This window comes from Protopterus annectens, chromosome 16.part0 (genome assembly GCF_019279795.1).
Source record: "Protopterus annectens isolate FY-2018-M chromosome 16.part0, PAN1.0, whole genome shotgun sequence".
Lineage (NCBI taxonomy): Eukaryota > Metazoa > Chordata > Ceratodontiformes > Protopteridae > Protopterus > Protopterus annectens.
Window position 1 is genome coordinate 5162373 of NC_056750.1, and position 19671 is coordinate 5182043.

General features: G+C 41.9%; 1 protein-coding gene across 1 annotated transcript in view; it reads left to right on the forward strand.

The window, feature by feature from the left end:
• Positions 1-19671, forward strand: part of CCDC180 (coiled-coil domain containing 180) — a 2826277-nt gene that overhangs the window by 137263 nt on the left and 2669343 nt on the right. The window contains exon 3 of the mRNA XM_044058396.1: positions 17087-17277. Within this exon, the coding sequence (XP_043914331.1) occupies positions 17087-17277 (191 nt within the window). The remainder of the gene's footprint in view (positions 1-17086; positions 17278-19671) is intronic.

A 19671-nucleotide genomic window follows, 5' to 3' on the forward strand; every position in this document is an offset into this window, starting at 1 on the left:
CTTCTTGCCTTATAGGTTCATATGTTGGTACTAGGCTATCAGCCCTAGGGCCTATACAAGCCTAGCCATAACAATTCCCTGGCTATTTTTTCCCACACTATTTACTTCCCTGGACCCCTGTCAAGCAGGGCGACTGACGTGATCCCCGGGGTGAATTTGCTTTCTCCCATCCAATCGTCAAAGTTCCTTTTGAAGAGGGCCAAAGAGGCACTCTGCTTGACATGTATGGGCAATCTATTCCAGAGTCTGTGGAGTCTCTGGGTCAGGAACCTATCCCTCCAGCATGTTTTGTTTATTGTGATGACAAGGTTTAGATCCCTGGAGCATGTGGCTCTGAGGGATTGGAATTTCTTTAAGTGTAGCATGTCCAGCAGCTCTGGGTTTGACATGGCCTTGTATGTTAAGCATAGATCGCCTCTGAGTAGACGATATGTGACAGAGTATATCTGGAGTTTTTTAAGGCGGTCAGCATAGGGCATCTGCTTTAGGCCTGTGATTCTTTTAGTGAGGTATTTCTGCGGCCTTTCCAGTTGTTGCAGATGTCTTAGGTTCATACCAAACAGGGCGTTGTATTCTATAATGAGTCTAATGAGGGATGAGTACAGTGGGCCAATGACCTCCTTTTTTCTGGATGAAAAGCCCTTAGTGATGAGGTGTGCCACATAGAAGGATTTTCTGACTGTTGTGGCGATGTGGTTATCGAAGGTGAGACCACTGTCCACCTGTGTCCCTAAGTCTCTTATCACACTTTCGGTGTTTAGTGTACTGCCACCTATATGGTAATTCATGGGTACATGTTTTTTTCCCAAAGGGGATAACTGTACATTTCTTGGCATTGAGCTTGAGCCCATGGCCCTGGCACAAAGCATCTGTTTCTGTAAGGCCCTTTTGTAGAGTATCCACATCATTTGGGGATTCAATGATGGCTCCCAGTTTGCAGTCATCTGCGAACTTTGTTAGCCAGAGTCCCTTAGTGTTGGCCTGTACTTCAGAGAAGTAGATGCCAAACAAGAGTGGTCCCAGGACTGAACCCTGAGGTCACTTGTCACTTGTCTGGAGCTGGATTTGTAGTTGGCTACTTTTACAGTGTGGGTTCTATCAGTAAGCCAGTTAGCAACCCATTGGGTGACGTAGGGATTAATGCCCAGCTTAGTAAGTTTATCTATGATTCCAGAGGGGGGATGGTGTCAAAGGCATTGGCAAGGTCTAGATAGGCTGTGTGGGCCACCTTACCCTTGTCCATGGCTTTGGAGACTGATTCGAAGAAGTCACTCAGGTTCAGGAGACAAGATCGGCCCTTCACAAACCCAAACTGGGTGGGGTGCAGTGTTTGAAGGTTGCCATTGTCTTTGTTTATAAGTTCCATAATAATACGCTCCATGGCCTTGCAGATAAGGCTCGTCAGACTGATGGGACGGTAGTTTCCGGGATCCAAGGTGGATCCCCCCTTGTGGAGTGGGATAACTGTAGCTCTGCGCCACTCAGTGGGCACGAAACCTGAGGTGAGGCTATAATTAAACATGACACTTATGTGAGGTGCCAGTTCATATTGTAGTTCATGTAGTACACAGCCCGGGATGTCATTTGGTCCAATGGATGCTGTATTCTTAGCTTTGGAGAGTGCGTTTTTTACCTGTGTGGCCGTTATTACTGGAATTTGGCAATCTTCCGGTATTGAGGTGGGCCATTTAGGGGGTGAGAGGGGGGTGAAGTTGGCACTGAATCGATCTGCCAGGATATTGGCAATATCCTTGAGATCAGTATATTTAATGCCATTCTGTTTTAGCTCAGAGCAGATCTGAGCATTGCTATAAAGCAGATCTTAGTTGCTTTATAGTTTGTCAGTGCCTGACAGGCCCTTCTATGAGGGCCACCCAAGGTTACCGTAGCTGATGACTTTGTCCCATTCATTGTGGAACAAATGAAAATGAAAACATCAGATAAAGAAGTTGTGTGCTCCCCATAACATTCCATCTGTGTTATACATGTTCATTCTTCCTCAACTCCCCTCCCTGTTTCCCCCATATATGACTTTGGGAGAGACCTAATGGAATTGTTGTTAGGAACCATAGTTCCTGTTTGAACTCCTGATCTTTCAGCTGTCACTTTTCTGTCATAGCATTGTTGTTGTATTTTATCATTATAATGCATATAATAGCAGCAAACTCGTTCTGAGTTATTCTAATGGTCAGGGGCATTATGTGCAATGGAGCAGCTCGAGGTTTGGATCCTAGAATCTGTAGAAAGTAGCTGAGTCCGATCCAAGGATGGGATCTGAACCCATTCGTTGAGGAAGAATGAAAATGGACAATACAGATCAAGCATTATGCTGAGCACATAACTTATTTTTTTGTCATCTTGACTTCTTGGTCCAAATTGTACCTGAAAAGGGTCTTTGGACAAGTATACCAACCTAGTCAACAATAGAGATTGAATAAATAAATAGGTATTATTTGGTGAGAAGCAGCGACAGTAAAAAAAAAAAAATTAACTGAGTCATTCTCTCCATTATAAAGGGGAAAAGTCTGTTTGTGACCACGAAAACTTTATCACAGTCATTTTCTTATTTTATTGTGTTTTTGTTATAATAACTATGACAAAACATTTTCAGACACTGTCAAAAAACATTGTGCAATACCTGCTGCCATGTTTCCTGCCTACTTTTAAGAACGTTTCAGCTGAGGACATATATGAAGCTGTAGTCTTGTCAAATATCTGTAGCAGCGATCTTCATCCTGAATTCCTTAGAACCACAGTATTTTTCTAGTATGTGTCAGGGATTCCTTCACAAATTTCTCTTAATGTTAAAAATGAGAATGACTTCTGTCAGTGGGAGAAAAATTATAGATTTGTCTCTCCACAGCTCATCTTGAGATTGCATAGCTGTGCAGAAGGCAACATTCACAGGTTTCACAATAATGATAGAACATATATAGTGATTTCCTAAGTATGACTCTGTTGGCAGATTCATAGCAGCTTAAACATTGTGTTTTAAATCAGTTTAATAAAAATCAGGTACATTGTGTCTTGTTATTAATAACATGTAAGCAGTCCGGTACTATTTCCATGTAATGACTGCAACAGTGAAACACGAAGAACATAGTACAGTTGTGTACACTTGCCATAAATGTAGACATTTGAGTGTATTCACTGTTGCAGTCCTGGTTACCCTCCCTCCAGCCCCCTAACTTTTTTTGGCTTTACCTCTACTTTCCTTTACTATGCTTAAAAGTCTTTTTGGTGTATTTGCTTTTTTGTTGGAGGTATATCTTTGTACTTTTATATTTATAGGTTCATAGGTTCATCGGTAGGTACTAGGCTATTGGCCCTAGGGCCCATACAAGCCTAGCCAAAAAATGTATCCTGGCTTTCGCCACCCAAGAAAATTATTTTCCTGTGCCCCTGTCGAGCAGAGCCACAGAAGTGATCCCCGGGGTGAATTTCCCATTTCCCATCCAATCATCAAGATTTTTGCTTTCCATTAGGGGGGCACCTGACATCTGGGGCAAGAAAGACTGATGTAGTGGCATCGGCTGCATGTTTTGTACCCCTGGTGACCTGATATCGTGGAGGAGGGGACGGCGACCGATGCAGGACCCAGGACTTTGTTGGTCGGGCCGGGTGGGGGCTGCCTGCGGGCGGATGGCCCAAGTGTGGTGACTGCAACAGTGAATACACTCGAACATCTACATTTATGGTAAGTGTACACAACTGTACTATCTCGTCTGTCAACCTGTCCATCACCATTGCAAATAATAAAAGGCTCAGAGCTGATCCTTGATGTAATCCCACCTCCACCTTAAACGCATCCATCACTCCCACCGCAGACTTCACCGCTGTCACACTACCCTCGTACATATCCTGTACCACTCTTGCATACTTCTCTGACACTCCCGACTTCCTCATACAATACCACAACTCCTCTCTAGGCACCCTGTCATATGCTTTCTCTAAGTCTACAAAAACACAATGCAACTCCTTCTGACCTTCTGTGTACTTCTCCATCAACACTCTCAGAGCAAACATCACATCTGTAGTGCTCTTTCCCGGCATGAAACCATACTGCTGATCACTAATCATCACGTCCCTTCTTAACCTAGCTTCCACTACTCTTTCCCTTAACTTCATGCTGTGACTGATTGATTAATTTAATCCCTCTGTAGTTACTACAGCTCTGCACATCACCCTTATTCTTGAAAATCGGTACCAAAACACTTTTTCTCCATTCCTCAGGTATCCTCTCACTTTCCAAAATTTCATTAAACAATCTGGTTAAAAACTCCACTGCCATTTCACCTAAACACCTCCATGCTTCCACAGGTATGTCATCTGGACCGACGACCTTTCCATTTTTCATCCTCAGGTAACACTACTATAATGTGGTTCATCCTCAGACAAGTAGGGACCCTCCCATGCTGTCTAGCTGGGAGATAACTCATCAGTCCCTGTTAATTCAAGTGGCTATCTGCAGCTCATCCCAGTTGAAGTCGATGATAGATCAACTAAGTAGATCAGTTGCAGATTCCTGCAAATGAATATTGCACAGGGATGTTGATTTTCATATTGTTTGGAGGTGGGGTGTCCCACAGTTAGACCTTTTTGTCTAAGCAACAAGTATCTCAGGAAGATATGCTCCAGATCACCACACAAAGAAATGTGGGTAGTGGATGCCTTTTTCCTCCAAATGGACAAGTGGTTTTCTGTATGCATTTCTTCTACTCTTTCCTCACCTGGATGATTCAGAAAGCAAGTTGAGGGGTCAAGGGTGATGTGCATTGCATGTTCATTCATAAATCATTGTTGCAGTAACCTAAAGTATCCAAGTTATATCCAGCCAAGGATATAATGACTGTCCAGTCTTCCAAAGCCTTGGACATGCTCCACCTCTGCTGAGGCTGGTGGTTGTGTGAGCTCCAAGTGGAGAAAAACAGCAGCTTTGGCCACAGATACTTCATTACTTTCTTGCCTCCCTTAGAGAACACTTCTCTTGTAGGCTTCAGATGACCAACGGTCAGCTAATGGTCTTCTTTTGCTGGGCAGATAAGTTTCCTTTGGTGAAAACCTTACACAATTTACATTTTGAACGGAAATGTGTTTTATAGGATTTTTGAGACTGGATTATCTTGACAGAATGTTTACCTTGTTTATAACTTTTACTGTTTATGCTTATTTTAAGCAATTTTGAGAAAAAACTTAAGATTACTTTGTGGGATTTGCTTGTTTTATTATGGGCAGTTGTGTTTTTCTTCAAAGGGGGCAAGTGTGTTATGGGAGTGTTATCGTGTATTTTGTGTGTGAACACTACTTTTGACAACTTGCCTGTCACCCACTTACTAACTGAGGTACAGACTCCTTTTTCCACAGAACCATGCAACAGCATACCAGCCCCATGGTTTTTACCTTCTTCCAGACCCAAGAAAAAATGTTTGCAAGGATCCTTTGCCAACATGGAGGGTTCAGCGTATGTCTCAGCCACTGGTGGATGACTCTGCTATGGCTATTACTGGTTGGTGGCTTAGACCATTTACTTTTTCTCTGGATCTCTCTGGTGCAGCCTCTTTAGCCAGTATGGACCAGGGGTCAGCCTCGTCCGCTACAGCTTTTCAGATGCCATTGCAGATCATGGGAGAGGCACTCCTGTCTGTCTTGGATGAGGGAGCAGAGAGTGCATTCCTGCATATAGCTAGGCTAAGAGACCTGATCCACAGGATGAAGAGAATCCCATGAGTTAGCCTTCTTATAGAGATGTCCCTTGGAAAAAAAAGAGACAAAATTAAACTTTTATCTTCCTCTGATTGCTTTTCTGTCGATAAGGAAGATGTTGGTTTAGCTAGCTAAAGGTTTCCTGCAGGCATTACAGCCTGTGAAAGATGACTGGAAATTTTGTGGGAAAATGTCAGTTTCCACAGTTTTTGAGGATTTCCTGTTTGATTTAATAGGAAAGGGACTGAAAAATGGTATCTTCTAATTTTCTTTTTCAAGTACCTTGACTCTGACTCTGAAGAAACTTTCTGCAGTTGCACCCGTGAAGGAATTTTCATTTTCTAAAATTGTTTCCAGGATGAATAAGATATTTCACTATAAACAAACTGATATTCCAGGTTATTTGAAGAAAAATTATGATTTATTACACGTTCAACCACCAGGTTTGGAGTATGTTTCTGATGTTGGCTCCAGTATGCCTGGCAGTAAACCCACAGTCCATAAAAAGGCGGACAGTCTTTATAAAAATGTTTTTCACTAATATAAATATTTATTTTCCCATACTGGATCTGATCCTGCAGATCTTTGTGTCAAATTCTGCTCTAGTAAAACCTTTTTACTCGGTTCCCTTTGACAAGAATGGGAGAGCTTTTGACCCATTTGTGAGGTGGATTAATTCTTCTGCTACTTCAGCCTTTAGAATTCTAAATTGTCAGGCTCACTTGTTAAAGTATCTGTTTGCTTCTTTTGATAGGGAAATCTGGCAGCAACATTCCTTGTACCATTTCTGAAGGTAGGTCCTCTTTGAATGATTTAATTGCTTCTGTTTCCCAGGTGACTAAGCGTTCTTTAAAGCATTTCCAAAACTGTGCTGACACTTTGACCACGGCAGCAGATGCTTCTGTTTCTGTTACCAGGCGGTTTGCTTGGGTGTGTACACAGACGTTTTTTGAAGATGGTAAATCTGACATTTTAATTTCTCCTTTGTACTATGAAGTTTTGTTTGGTCCTTCTAATATTCATGTATTCAAGAGTTTGATGAAAGAGGGAAATTGATTTTTGGGAGGTTACATATATTTTTTCAGTCCTCCCTCACCAAGTTTGCTAAAACTTTAGCTGCAAATTCATGCTCTTTTTACAAACCGCAGTGTGAATGGTCTCAACAGACTTCTAGCAAACAGATGTTTTTAAAAAGGGGGGGGGATGCAGGAAGGTTCAGGGGGATGCAAGAATGTTTACAGAAGGAGGAGGGAACCTACCAGAAAATAGAACAGTCCAACAGTACCCAATTACTATTGCAGCATTCCTGTCCCTTCCCCCAACCTGCCACTGCCTTAAACCTGTCATGGAACCTAGTTCTTCATCTTTCCTTTTTGGCATCAGATAGTTTCCCACACATGAGTTCTAAGTATTGTTCAAGAAGGTTACAGATGTCATTGGGAAACATAGCTTTCAACCTTCCAACTACAAAATGTGGAACACTACTTTATGTGGAACAAATGGAACACTTTTTAATAACAGTTTCAGTTTGGTGATTAAAATGTGCTACTTTATACTTAAAAAATCATATTCATTGAAAGGAATGTATTTATATTTACTTTTATTAGTTAAATTGTTAACACCCACACCCCCCCAACTATATATTCTAACTCCAGGGTCGCACTGCTGTGGGAAGGGGGGCATATGCCTATCACTTGCCTTGCAGTGCTAAAAAACTACGAGCACTCATAAAATTGTCTAAGGCCAGCTTCGAGAGAAAAATTGCACAGGACACTAAGGATAATCACAAGGCTTTCTTTAGTTATGCTAGGAACCTGGGTGGTAATTCCCAGATATGCTCAGAATTAGTCCAAAATGACAAAAAATACACTGAACCCACAGACATTGCCAACATCCTAGCTGACAGGTTCAGCGCAAACTCCCACCAAAGGGCAAATATCTATCCCAGCAGAGTGCTGCCCCCCCTGACATCTCAGATGCTCAGGTAAGAGCCGCCCTCTCCAAAGCAAAAAACACAGCATCAATGGGACCAGACGGTGTCTCGGGCTGCGTCCTACATGAACTCCAAGAAGAGCTAAACCCAAACATAAAACTACTGTTTAATCTCAGCCTTACTAAAGGATATGTGCCCAAAGAGTGGCGTACAGCAACAGTGGTCCCTCTCCATAAAGGTGGTGCCTTAACGGATCCTGGAAACTATCGCCCCATAAGCCTGACTAGCTTGGTCTGCAAAGCTATGGAAAGGATCATCATGGACCTCATAAATAAAGATATTGGGGACCTACAGACACTGGATCCTACCCATAACGGCTTTGTTAAGGGCAGATCCTGCCTCTTAAACCTGATTGATTTCTTTGAAACAGTCACCAAGGCCATTGACGAGGGGAAGGTGGTCCACACAGCCTACCTGGACCTCGCAAAAGCCTTCGATACAATACCCCACTCGGGCATTATAGATAAGCTCACCAGCTTAAATATAAACCCCTATGTCACTAGATGGATTGCAAACTGGCTCAAGGACAGAACCCACATGGTTAGAATTGCTGGAGCCATGTCAGACTCCAAACCAGTTACAAGTGGTGTCCCACAAGGCTCAGTCCTGGGACCTCTCTTGTTCGGTATATATTTCTCGGAGGTACAGGCCAACACGGAAGGACTGTGGCTGACCAAGTTTGCAGATGACTGCAAACTGGGTGCCATAATCGACTCTCCAGCCGACACAAGCATCCTCCAAAAGGGCCTCATAGAAACAGACAACTGGTGCCAAAGCATTGGCCTCAAGCTAAATGCCAAAAAGTGTATAGTCATCCCCTTTGGCAAAAACAAAGTGCCCACAAATTACCACATAGGTGGTAATCCATTAAGTACATAAGAAGTAATTAGGGACCTGGGGACCCAAGTTGATAGCAATCTCTCATTTGACAACCACGTGGCCAAAGTGGTTAGAAAAACATTTTATATAGCCCACCTAATCATGAAGGGATTCACATCTAGATCAGGGGAGGTCGTCGTGCCTCTTTACTCATCCCTGATCAGGCCCATAATTGAGTACAATGCCCCTTTTGGGATGTACCTTACCAGACACCTGCAGCAACTGGAAAGACCCCAAAAGTACCTCACCAAGAGGATCAAAGGGCTCAAACAGATGCCATATGCTGCCCGGTTAAAGAAACTCCAGCTCTACTCAGTGGCATACCGCCTGTTCAGAGGCGATCTGTGCCTGACGTATAAAGCCATGTCCAACCTGGAATTAATGGACATGCTGCACCTCAGAAAATCCAAATCCCATCGAGCTACGCGCTCGAGAGACTTGAACCTCAGCACTGAAATAAATAGGACATGCTGGAGGGACAGATTCATAACCCAGAGGCTCCCTTCACTCTGGAATAAAATCCCAGTCCAGGTTAGGCAGAGTCCCCCATTGACTCTCTTCAAGAGGAATATTGATGAGTGGATGGGAGATCGTAGGTTTACCCCGGGTATCACTTCTGTGTCACTGTTAGACAGAGGCACAGTATACTAACCTCGAATAAGGGCATAGCAAAATAAATTTAAAATGGGTGGCGAAAGCCAAACACATTCTGGCTAGGCTTATAAATGCCCTAGGGCAGATAGCCTAGTATGAATCTATGAACCTATGAACCTAAACTGACTGTTTGTCAGTAGAATGAGTTTTGGGTCATGTGCGGTTTGGGTTGGGTGAAGTTTGGGTCGTTTGGTTTCGGTCAAATGAATGTCGATCATATGAAAGTTAGGTCATATGAAGTAGACCCTCTTGTCGCATATCGTCTTTTCAGAGGCAATCTCTGCTTAACATACAAGGCCATGTCAAACCCAGAGCTGTTGGACATGCTACACTTAAAGAAATCCCAATCCCTCAGAGCCACATGCTCCAGGGATCTAAACCTTGTCATCACAATAAACAACACATGCTGGAGGGATAGATTCCTGACACAGAGACTCCCCAGACTCTGGAATAGACTGCCCATACATGTCAAGCAGAGAGCCTCTTTGGCCCTCTTCAAAGGGAACCTTGACGATTGGATGGGAGAAAGGAAATTCACCCTGGGGATCACGTCAGTCACCCTGCTAAACAGGAGTCCAGGGAAGTAAACAGTGTGGGAAGAAATAGCCAGGGAATTGTTATGGCTTGTATAGTCCCTGCCGATAGCCTAGTGCCAACCTATGGGATGTTCCTATGTACATACTACAATATTTGTAGGTCTGTGATTATTATAAAATTGCAGGGTTACAGCATGTGGAAAGAATGAGGGTCCTTGATGTAAAAAAGATTCTGACACCCCGAAAAGTTGAAATTCACTGGTCTACACATTTACAAAATACTAAAATCTTGCTAATCTAAATGGAGGGCAAGCTTTGGTAGGGCAGTGCCACAAAGAATCCTGTCTCATGTGTCCACCACCCTGAATTAATCTATAAAACACTTGGAATTTTGTACCAGATTAATGGATGTTCTTCATCTCACATTGCTGCAGTCCTTACACTTGGGTAGTCCGCTGTCCTCGGTCGGCCCGAATATCAAAGTATTAGGCTGACGTCGGTCAAGGCGCTTAAGACTGACATCAGGACGTCAGGGTACAAATGCACATGACCGACGTCATATCCTCAGTCTTTTTTGCCGCATGGTCCGATGCAGAAGCAGCGTTGCAAGTGCCGTTCGGCGTTCTGAAATTTTTCGAATTCGGAGTTTCAGACCGAGTCAAAGTTGGCTAAGTACCCGTTGGGAATATTTTATTTTTTCTTGCCTCAGTGGTTTACCGGATGTCAGAAAAAGTGAATAACTGTATTTCTTGTGGGAAACAGATACCGCATAGAGATTATCATACTTTGTGTATTCCTTGTTTGGGGCCTGAGCACGACGTTGTTGGTTGTCGCTTTTGTGCTAGGTTCAATAAGCGCACTATTAAGCGAAGGTTAGATTGTGCCAGGTTGGTCTTTGGGAAGCGGTGCAATTATAATATGCCGTTGGATGCTCCGACGCCCGCTTCTTCAAGAAGCGCAAAGACAAAGCAGCTAAACCCAGGCAAGAAGAGTCGTCCGTGCGGACGCCGGTTCTTTAGAGGCCAGTGGAACCGGTGGTTCCGCAGGAGGTTTCTCTGGAGTCCCAGGGGGAGACTTTGTTATTGCAGGATGTGGCCTCTCAGGAGGCAGGTCAGGCTGAGGGGGCTTCTCAGGTTACTGTACTCCCTCCCTTCCTAGGGTGGTTAGGCCCTCTCCTTCTGTTTCCAAGGCTTCTCCCAGAGGCAGGCCAGGTTTAGCTTCTGTTGGTGTCACTCCTAGTTCTTCAGGATCTGTGCCCAAGAAGCACATGCTTAAAATGGCAGAAGATTTAATTACTTTGATTAGAGGTTCTTTGCCCCCTCCTGATAAGAGGCCTAGGGTGGAGCCAGAGTTGGGGAGTTTTGAGCAGGCTTCAGATGTTTCAGAGTCTTCGGCTGAAGACTTGCAGGAGTATTCTCCTTATTCTGATTCTGATGTGGATGATTCTACTCCTTCTGCTTCTCCTCCAGAGGATTTTTCTTTCTCAGAGACTCTTCATTCCATGAGGGAACATTTTAAGTGGGAAGGTCAGGACTTCTCTGATTCCAGGAAAAGGCTTAGGGAATTTTTGTTTTACCCCAGCATAGGCCTTTGGCTATACCTCCTGTTCTGAATGTTGTGGAAGATGTGTTTGCAGAGGCTTCACTTAATCCTGATTCTTTGCCTCCTGCTCCTGTTAAACCGGATAGGTATTACAGGGTGCCTGAAGCTCATAAATATCTTTATAAGAGTCCTAGGGCGGACCCAGAAACTGTTAGTCAGGGACCTAAAGGTGTCAAGGCCTCTGTTGTAAAAAATCCGGTTCCTCCAGATAAAGAAGCCAGGGCTTTGGATAGATGGGGAAAGAAAGTCTATACTTCTTCCACCTTAGCTATGAGGGCTTTGAATTGCCAGTTTCACATGTTGAAATATCAAAACTATCTACTTACTCAATTGAAGTCTAAGGTAGATGCTCTGGCGGAAGGTATTGAATGTAAAGAATTACAAGATTTGGTACATGTTTCTGAACAGGTGGGTAAGCATTCTTTACAATGTGGTTTTGATTCTGTACAGGCCTCGTCTAGGGTGGCTGCCACTGGGTCAGTTCTTCGCAGGCACGCCTGGCTGAGGGATCAGAATTTATCTGACCATGTTAAGACAAGGATTTTAGATGCTCCTTTACAGTCTGATGTGTTGTTTGGTTCACCTGTGGAGGCAGTCTTAAAGAAAATGGAAGACAAGGCTAAGTCTATGCAGACTGTTAAAGATTTTTTGCAAGTGCAGCCTCCGAAGTTTAGTAGGAATTGGCCGGCTAAGGGGTGGACGTACCCTTCTTATGATTCACAGTCTAGGGGTAGATCTAGACGTGGTAGGGGCAGAGCTCAGGGCTCTTTCAGGCCTAGAACAGGGAGTTCACCTGCACAGTCTTTGGGTGAGGGCAGGGGCCAGTCCTTTCGTAAACAGGCCCAATGACCTACCTTTTCAGCTGCCAGAGCCTTCTCGTCTGGCAGCACCTTTGGGAGGAAGGTTGGCACTCTTCAAGGAAAATTGGAGTTTAATTACCCAAGACAGATGGGTTTTGGATATCATACACCAAGGTTACAAGTTTTATTTCCATACCTTGCCTCCTTTCAAAGGCATGCCAGACATTCCTCCTCAGCAAAGAATGGAGGCTCACAAACAAATTTCTCTGCTGCTTCAAATAGGGGCCATACAGCTGGTCCCTCTGCCAGAAGTGGGCCTAGGATTTTATTCTCGCCTGTTCCTAGTACCAAAGAAGGGGAACACGTGGAGACCAATTTTGGATTTATCTATCCTCAACACTTATCTGGACATTCCCAAGTTCAAAATGTTGACGTTACAGCAGCTTTTACCTCTGCTGGGCAAAGATCACTGGATGGTGACTCTGGATCTCAAGGAGGCTTACCTTCATGTTCCTATCAGGCTAAGTTGCAGGAAGTATCTGCGTTTTCGGGCTGGGACTTCTCATTATCAGTTCTCTGCATTGCCCTTTGGCTTATCTACTGTGCCCAGAGTGTTCACGAAAGTTCTGGCTCCAGTGATAGCTTTCTTCAGGCTAAAAGGAATACAAATCTATCCTTATTTGGACGATTGCCTGATTCTGGCTCAAGGAAGGGATGAACTTCTTCATCATTTGCAATATGTGATAGCAGTGCTAAGATGCCTGGGGTATTCTGTGAACGAAATAAAGTCCAGTCTAGTACCCTCTCAGGACATGTGCTTTCTGGGTGTGAGACTGAATACAGCATCCCAGATGGCCTTTTTGACCCCGGACAAACAAAAGAATCTTTCCCTTTACTTCCATCAATTGTCTCATCAGTCCAGGCTGACTGCAAGGACAGTCCTTCAAGCCTTGGGGTTCATGGCATCTTGTATTCTGGTGCTTCCCAATGCCAAACTGCATATGAGGAAGCTACAATGGTATCTCAAAATGTATGGACACAGCACTGCCAGGATATGGACACTGTCATTCAGATAATACCTTGCATTCAAAAGGAATTTTTGTGGTGGGCTCAGGAATGTCACCTAAACAAGGGACTCTCTGTGACCCGGCCAGAGGCGAGTCAGATTCTAACGACAGATGCCTCAGACAAAGCTTGGGGAGCTCATCTAAATGGAAAGTGGATACAAGACACGTGGCCTGCCAGACTACAACATCTACATATCAACTTGAAGGAGATGTTAGCAGTCCAATTTGCATTGATAGCTTTCAAGGATTTACTTCTTCCAGGGCAGGTGTTGATTCTAACAGACAACACAACTGTCATGTGGTACATCAACAAGCAAGGGGAACACATTCTTATCCTCTATGCAGGCAAGCAATGATTTTGTGGGAGACTGCTCTCAGTTTACAGCTAAATCTTCAGGCAAGGTTTCTGCCGGAGCACAGAACTCCTTAGCAGATGTGTTGAGCAGACAATTATGGATCCCCACGAGTGGAAATTGGATCCTCATGTATTTCAGAAATTGACAGTGTCATGGGGAACTCCAGACATAGATCTGTTCGCTTCTCCACTAAACTACCAGCTGCCAAAGTTTTGCACAAAAAGGTTTCATCCCACAGCCTGGAAAGTGGATGCTCTTTCTTTCAATTGGAGCAATCTTCATGTGTATGCCTTTCCACCTCTGCCTCTCCTCCCAAAGGTACTCCTGAAGGTCAGGCAGGACAAGCCAAAGATGATTTTAATAGCTCCAGATTGGCCTCGACAGCACTGGTACCCATTACTGAGAAGTCTGGTACGGGAGCCTCCATGGCCTTTGCCTTCGATTCCACACCTGCTGTCTCAGGAGAACAGTCATTTACTCAATGTCAAACTTCACTCTCTTCACCTAACAGCCTGGCATATTCTGTTTTGAACCCTGGAGGGTCTCAGCTTCCACAGCAAGTTTTGAATGTTATTTTGGAGGCCAGAAGGCCTAGTACAAGGAAAGTGTACGGATAAATGGAAGAGATTTTTATTTTGGAGTACAGCAAAGGAATTTGATGTTTCTGAGCCTAATTTAAGTGTGGCTCTTCAATATCTTACTGAGTTATTGGACAAAGGTTTGTCCTTCTCTTCTATTAAGGTTCATGCTGCAGCAATTTCTGCTCACTATGACTGTGACCCACCATTGTTTTCTCATCCTTTGTTTAAGCAATTCCTTAGAGGGGCAAAGAATATAAGACCCCCAGTGAGCTCCTACTCCTGCTTGGGATCTCAATTTTGTGTTGGAGAAACTTACTCTACAACCTTTTGAGCCTGCAGCTACTGCCGAATTTAAATATTTATCATGGAAGACTGCTTTTTTGTTGGCCATTACCTCTGCAAGAAGGGTTTCTGAATTACAGGCCCTCATGGCGGTTGAGCCTTTCTTAATTTTCCATAAGGATAGGGTATCTTTGCGTACTAATCCTTCCTTTATGCCTAAAGTGGTTTCTAGTGTGGCTTTAAACCAAACTATTCATTTGCCTACTTTTTATGCAAACCCCCAAAATAAAGGGGAAAAGATTTTGCACACTTTGGATGTACACAGGCAGTTGCGATATTATTTGAGCAGAACTAAAGGGTTCAGGCAGTCTCAGCAGTTATTTGTTTCATTTGCTTTGGGTTCTCAGGGCAAGCCTGTGTCAAAACAAACTATTTCTAAGTGGATTGGGTTTTGTATTGCTTTCTGTTATTCCCATCATGGTAAGGAGATTCCAGCTGGGATTAGGCCTCATTCCACTAGGGCTACTGCCACTTCTACAGCCTTTTAAGGGGGGTGGCAACTAAAGATATTTTGGAGGCAGCTACTTGGAGTTCAGTGCATACTTTCTCTAAGCATTATCACCTTCCACTTTACTCTAAATCTAGGGCTGGTTTTGCCACTGCTATTTTACAGGGCATTTTGGCAGCTCCTACTGCTTTATAGTTTTGCCATCCTCCCTTACCTCTGCTTTGGGATTCTACCCAAGTGTAAGGACTGCAGCAATGTGAGATGAAGAACATAGTACAGTTTTGTACCTACCATAAATGTAGATGTTCGAAGATCCACATTGCTGCAGTCCAATCCTCCCTCCTTCCCCTCTGTAGTTAGAGGCGGTTGTCTGGGTTGGGTTGTACATATTGTGTATATTGTATATATTGTACATATTATTAGTGCAAGGGTGGTTGGTTGGTTTTGCTGTCTTTTGGTTTTGACCTTTCTTTTTAGGGTCTTCTGACATCTGGGGCAAGAAAAGACTGAGGATATGACGTCGGTCATGCGCATTTGTACCCTGACGTCCTGATGTCAGTCTTAAGCGCCTTGACCGACGTCAGCCTAATACTTTGATATTCGGGCCGACCGAGGACAGCGGACTACCCAAGTGTAAGGACTGCAGCAATGTGGATCTTCGAACATCTACATTTATGGTAGGTACAAAACTGTACTTTTTTGCTATAAATGTACTTGCTAAGGAATATACAGTACTTACTATAGCTGTAAAACTGTGAGAAAGATACTCTTGTAGCAGTATTAATATCCTTCAACTGTCTTCTTGTGAGATTTGATTATAAATTTGAGATCTTGTTCTTTACTGGTAAACAGCTGGCTAAGCTGTAATGTGCTTATTCTGGCAGAAATTGTTTGTTGTGTCAACAATTGATTACATAATTAAGGTTTTTGCTAGAAGAAATAACCATGGCATTGCTCAGTGGTCCTGTTTATGTGGTATGTGCCAGCTAAAAGCAGAGTGACAGCTACATGAGACTGCCATTACTGTAGTGTCCATATCTTCGTCTCCTTGAAAAAATGACTGGACATAGAAGCCTAAAGCAATTTATACTGCTGTAGAAAGGGCATACATATTATAACTGTATTTTCCTTTTGTTATCCAACTTGATAAATAGAATCTGCTACAGCTTTGCAAGATTAAACCTTAGGTACTTTGGCCTAGCATTTGATTAGCAGTCTTCCTTCTATTATGTATAATAAAAACTACAAGAAAAACCTAGCCAAGCTAGAGTTTTCATTGTGTGTGATCTTAAAACTCCTGTAATAGAGGCCCATGGGATATATGTAAATGACCACTTAAGGATATCAAGTGTTTCATCAGTATGACTTATGAATGTCCATGACTTTTTACTTTTTCTTTTTAAGTCTTTGTGGATATATTCAGACCAATAAAGCCAATCCATCTATTATGTATAGCTCCCACAATAGTATGTGATTTACTTAATCTTCCTTAGAATATGCAGACCTTATGTGTCTTAGGACTGCCTTAATTTCTGCAATTGCACACTACTTTTTCTTACTTTTAAACACCTTAGAAATGAATCTGAGTTTTCTTAGTTGCCATTGTCTAGGAGGATGAATATTGGCATTTGCTTTGGGAATGCAGGCAGTAATCTGTACATTTCTAAATTGATTATATATTTGTATTCTGGTTTCATAGACTACACCTAGGCATGATTGCAGGTGCACCACCAACTTGGTATTAGTGTGTGTTAGTTATACGAAAGCACACATACAATGCTTAAGGTTACTGGTATTATGGCATATTTATTACATCATGACATTTGTATGTATAATATCAGTTTATTGCTTGGTAATCCCATGAAGTAACTTTATGATACAGCTGACTAGCAGAATAAATATTTTAAGAAATTCCTTCTAGTATATTTTGTCAAAAAAATGTGATTTATTTTCATTACTATATGAGATAAATATTTCCATTTTCAAGACCTGCTGGTTAGAAATTCAGATTTTCTTCTTGAAATTTCAATGTTAACCATATTGGTTGTTTTGGCAAAAAAAAAAAAAAAAACACTTTAATCTGTCAGAACTAAATGAAGCTACATTAACTATTTCTTTGATAAAGGTCCAACTGGTACATTCCTTGAATGAAGTTAGAAGGGCATCTTTCCAGCATGGAGTTCCCCTGGACAGTGGAAAAATACCCGTTGTCGGGGATTTAGATACTCGCATGGGAGGAATTCTTTCTCATCGTCAGAAATTGTGGACACAAGGAATGCCTAATGATGGAGTTACAGAAAACCCAACACTTTACAGGTATTGTCTTTTTTCCTGACAGACTGTTATGTACATCCATATAATTACATCCCAGATCTTAAAACAGATTTGACTAAACCTATAAGATGTCATTCTTTAGTGTTTCTCTTCTCCTAAAATGATTGAATAAAGCTGTAAAGCTACCTTCAGTGTGTTTTTGTTACAGTAATTAATAGCCCTGAATTTCAGTTTTATTTAATTTCCATGTATACATATTGACTTAAATATAATGTTCAGTTATCTATACTTCTACATTGTTCCCTTATGTAGCTGAAGGGATGGTGTTCATGCTAAAACAAAACAATGTATGCTCATTCATAGAATTGCATTACTGATCTCTTATTAGATTTGACTAACCCATAAAATGGTTTTGTTCTTTGGTGTTTCTCCCAAAATGGTAACATAAGCCTGGATAACTGTATTGGGCCTGAACTTCAAAAGAAATTTAAATTATATTTATTATTTGTGAAGTTTTGATTTCATACCACATGCATCCTTCATTGTACGTGTGTGTGTGTGTGTGTGTGTGTGTGTGTGTGCGTGTGTGTGTTTTTGTTAAAGTAATTCATACCCATAAAATTTAGTTTTAGTATATTTTAGTGGATTTGGAGACTTAACCATAATGGACTGTTCTGTTATGTAGTTGAATAGATGGTGTTTATAGTGAAACAAATTGTTTCATGTTGTGTAGTCAGGATATATTACATTTAAAGATGAACAACTGTGTCATGGTACCATTGGGTAAGAGCACTGTGGACATCTCATGCACAAAGATCAAACAAGTAGCAAGTGATAGCCAGAACCTGTGACCAATTCATTTTTAGATAAAGATCTCAGTTTTGGTAAATGTTTAAAGGTTGTAAGAAAAATAATTGGATATAATTGAACCTTGATGAGTGGATGGGTAACAGAAAGTTCACACCGGGGATCACACCAACAGCACTACTAGATAGGGGCCAAGGGTACTAGCTGCCAGTACAAGGGTCTAGGGAACTACTAAAGGGGCGGTGAATACCGCACAACGTGGCTGGGCTAATATATGCCTTTGGGCAGATAGCCCAGTACCAACCTATGAACCTATATAAATCTAAGACTGAGACATATTAAAAATAGAGCATCACAGATATTGATTTCTTCATTATAAATCTCTTGTAAGACCAGTAGCTGAGTATACTACAGTGTTTTGTACCCTGTATGCACAGCAATGAGGAAAATATTTCCAGTCCTCGATTAATAGCTATGAATATCCAGAAAATTAGGAAAGACCTGCTTTTACAAAATGTTGTTATCTTTTTCTTTTCTTTACAACACATTAAATAAATACAATATATATTTGTACATTTATTAACATTTGATTACTGTGAAAGTCAGACTGTGTAGAAACCCATTTTCAGTGGAGGCCCAGGAAGAAAAGCTCAGAATTATTACAAAACATTTTAAGAACAATAATTTTACAATCTTCAAAAGTATAAAAAAAAATTTGTAGTTTAAATACTTATGACAAATTAGACATAATATGAAAACATTGATTAAAAATCTATACAAGATACATGCCAAACATTTAATATTTAAAGAAACTTTAGACAGTTTGTAGAGAAATCAAAGGTAAGTTAGTCTAATACAAACAGGAATTGCAATATGAAGTGAGGGAAAACAGGCTTATGGTATATTTAGAGAGAGAGAGAGAGAGAGTCAGGGAAGAGAATTAGACAGCAGTAAGGAAGTAAGTGAAGAAGAGAGAGTAAAGATGTATAAAGAATGAAAAGGTACTTGTTCACATTGAGGGGTATAGTTTATCCTGGATTTGTGCAAGAACAGAGACAGATTTTAGCTAGGAAGTCTTTCAGAGTGATTTTGAAAGATGGGAGGGAAGGTATTGACCTGATGGATACAGGTAAGTAGTTCCAGGCCTTAGCAACCTTGTATGAGTACAGACAATGCCCAGCAAATTCGCTAGGCTTGTAGACAAACAGGAGTTTTTGGTCACTGGATCTCAATGACCAACTGGGGACATAGTTGTGTAGAATGTTTTTTAGTGCTGAACAGGGAGCTGGATGCTGGATAATTTTATAGGTGGTAAGAAGTTGTGTATGTGTTAATTGATATGGCAGTTCTAACCAAGTTAGGCTTTTCAGTGCTATACAGTGGTGGGTTCTGAAAGGGGTATGTGCTGCAAATTTAGCAGCATTGTTATAGAATTGTTTAAGTTTTCATTTTTGTGAGGCCTGGAAGTTAGTAATGATGGGAGCACCGTAAAGAATAGTGGAGATTAGATAAGCATTGGCAAGTGTAGCTTTAGTTGCATCAGTGAGGAAGTTTTTAGCTCTGTAAAGCAACCCTCATTTTTGATGAGTTTGTCTTATGCAATTTTGTATATACAGGTCAAAAGTAAGA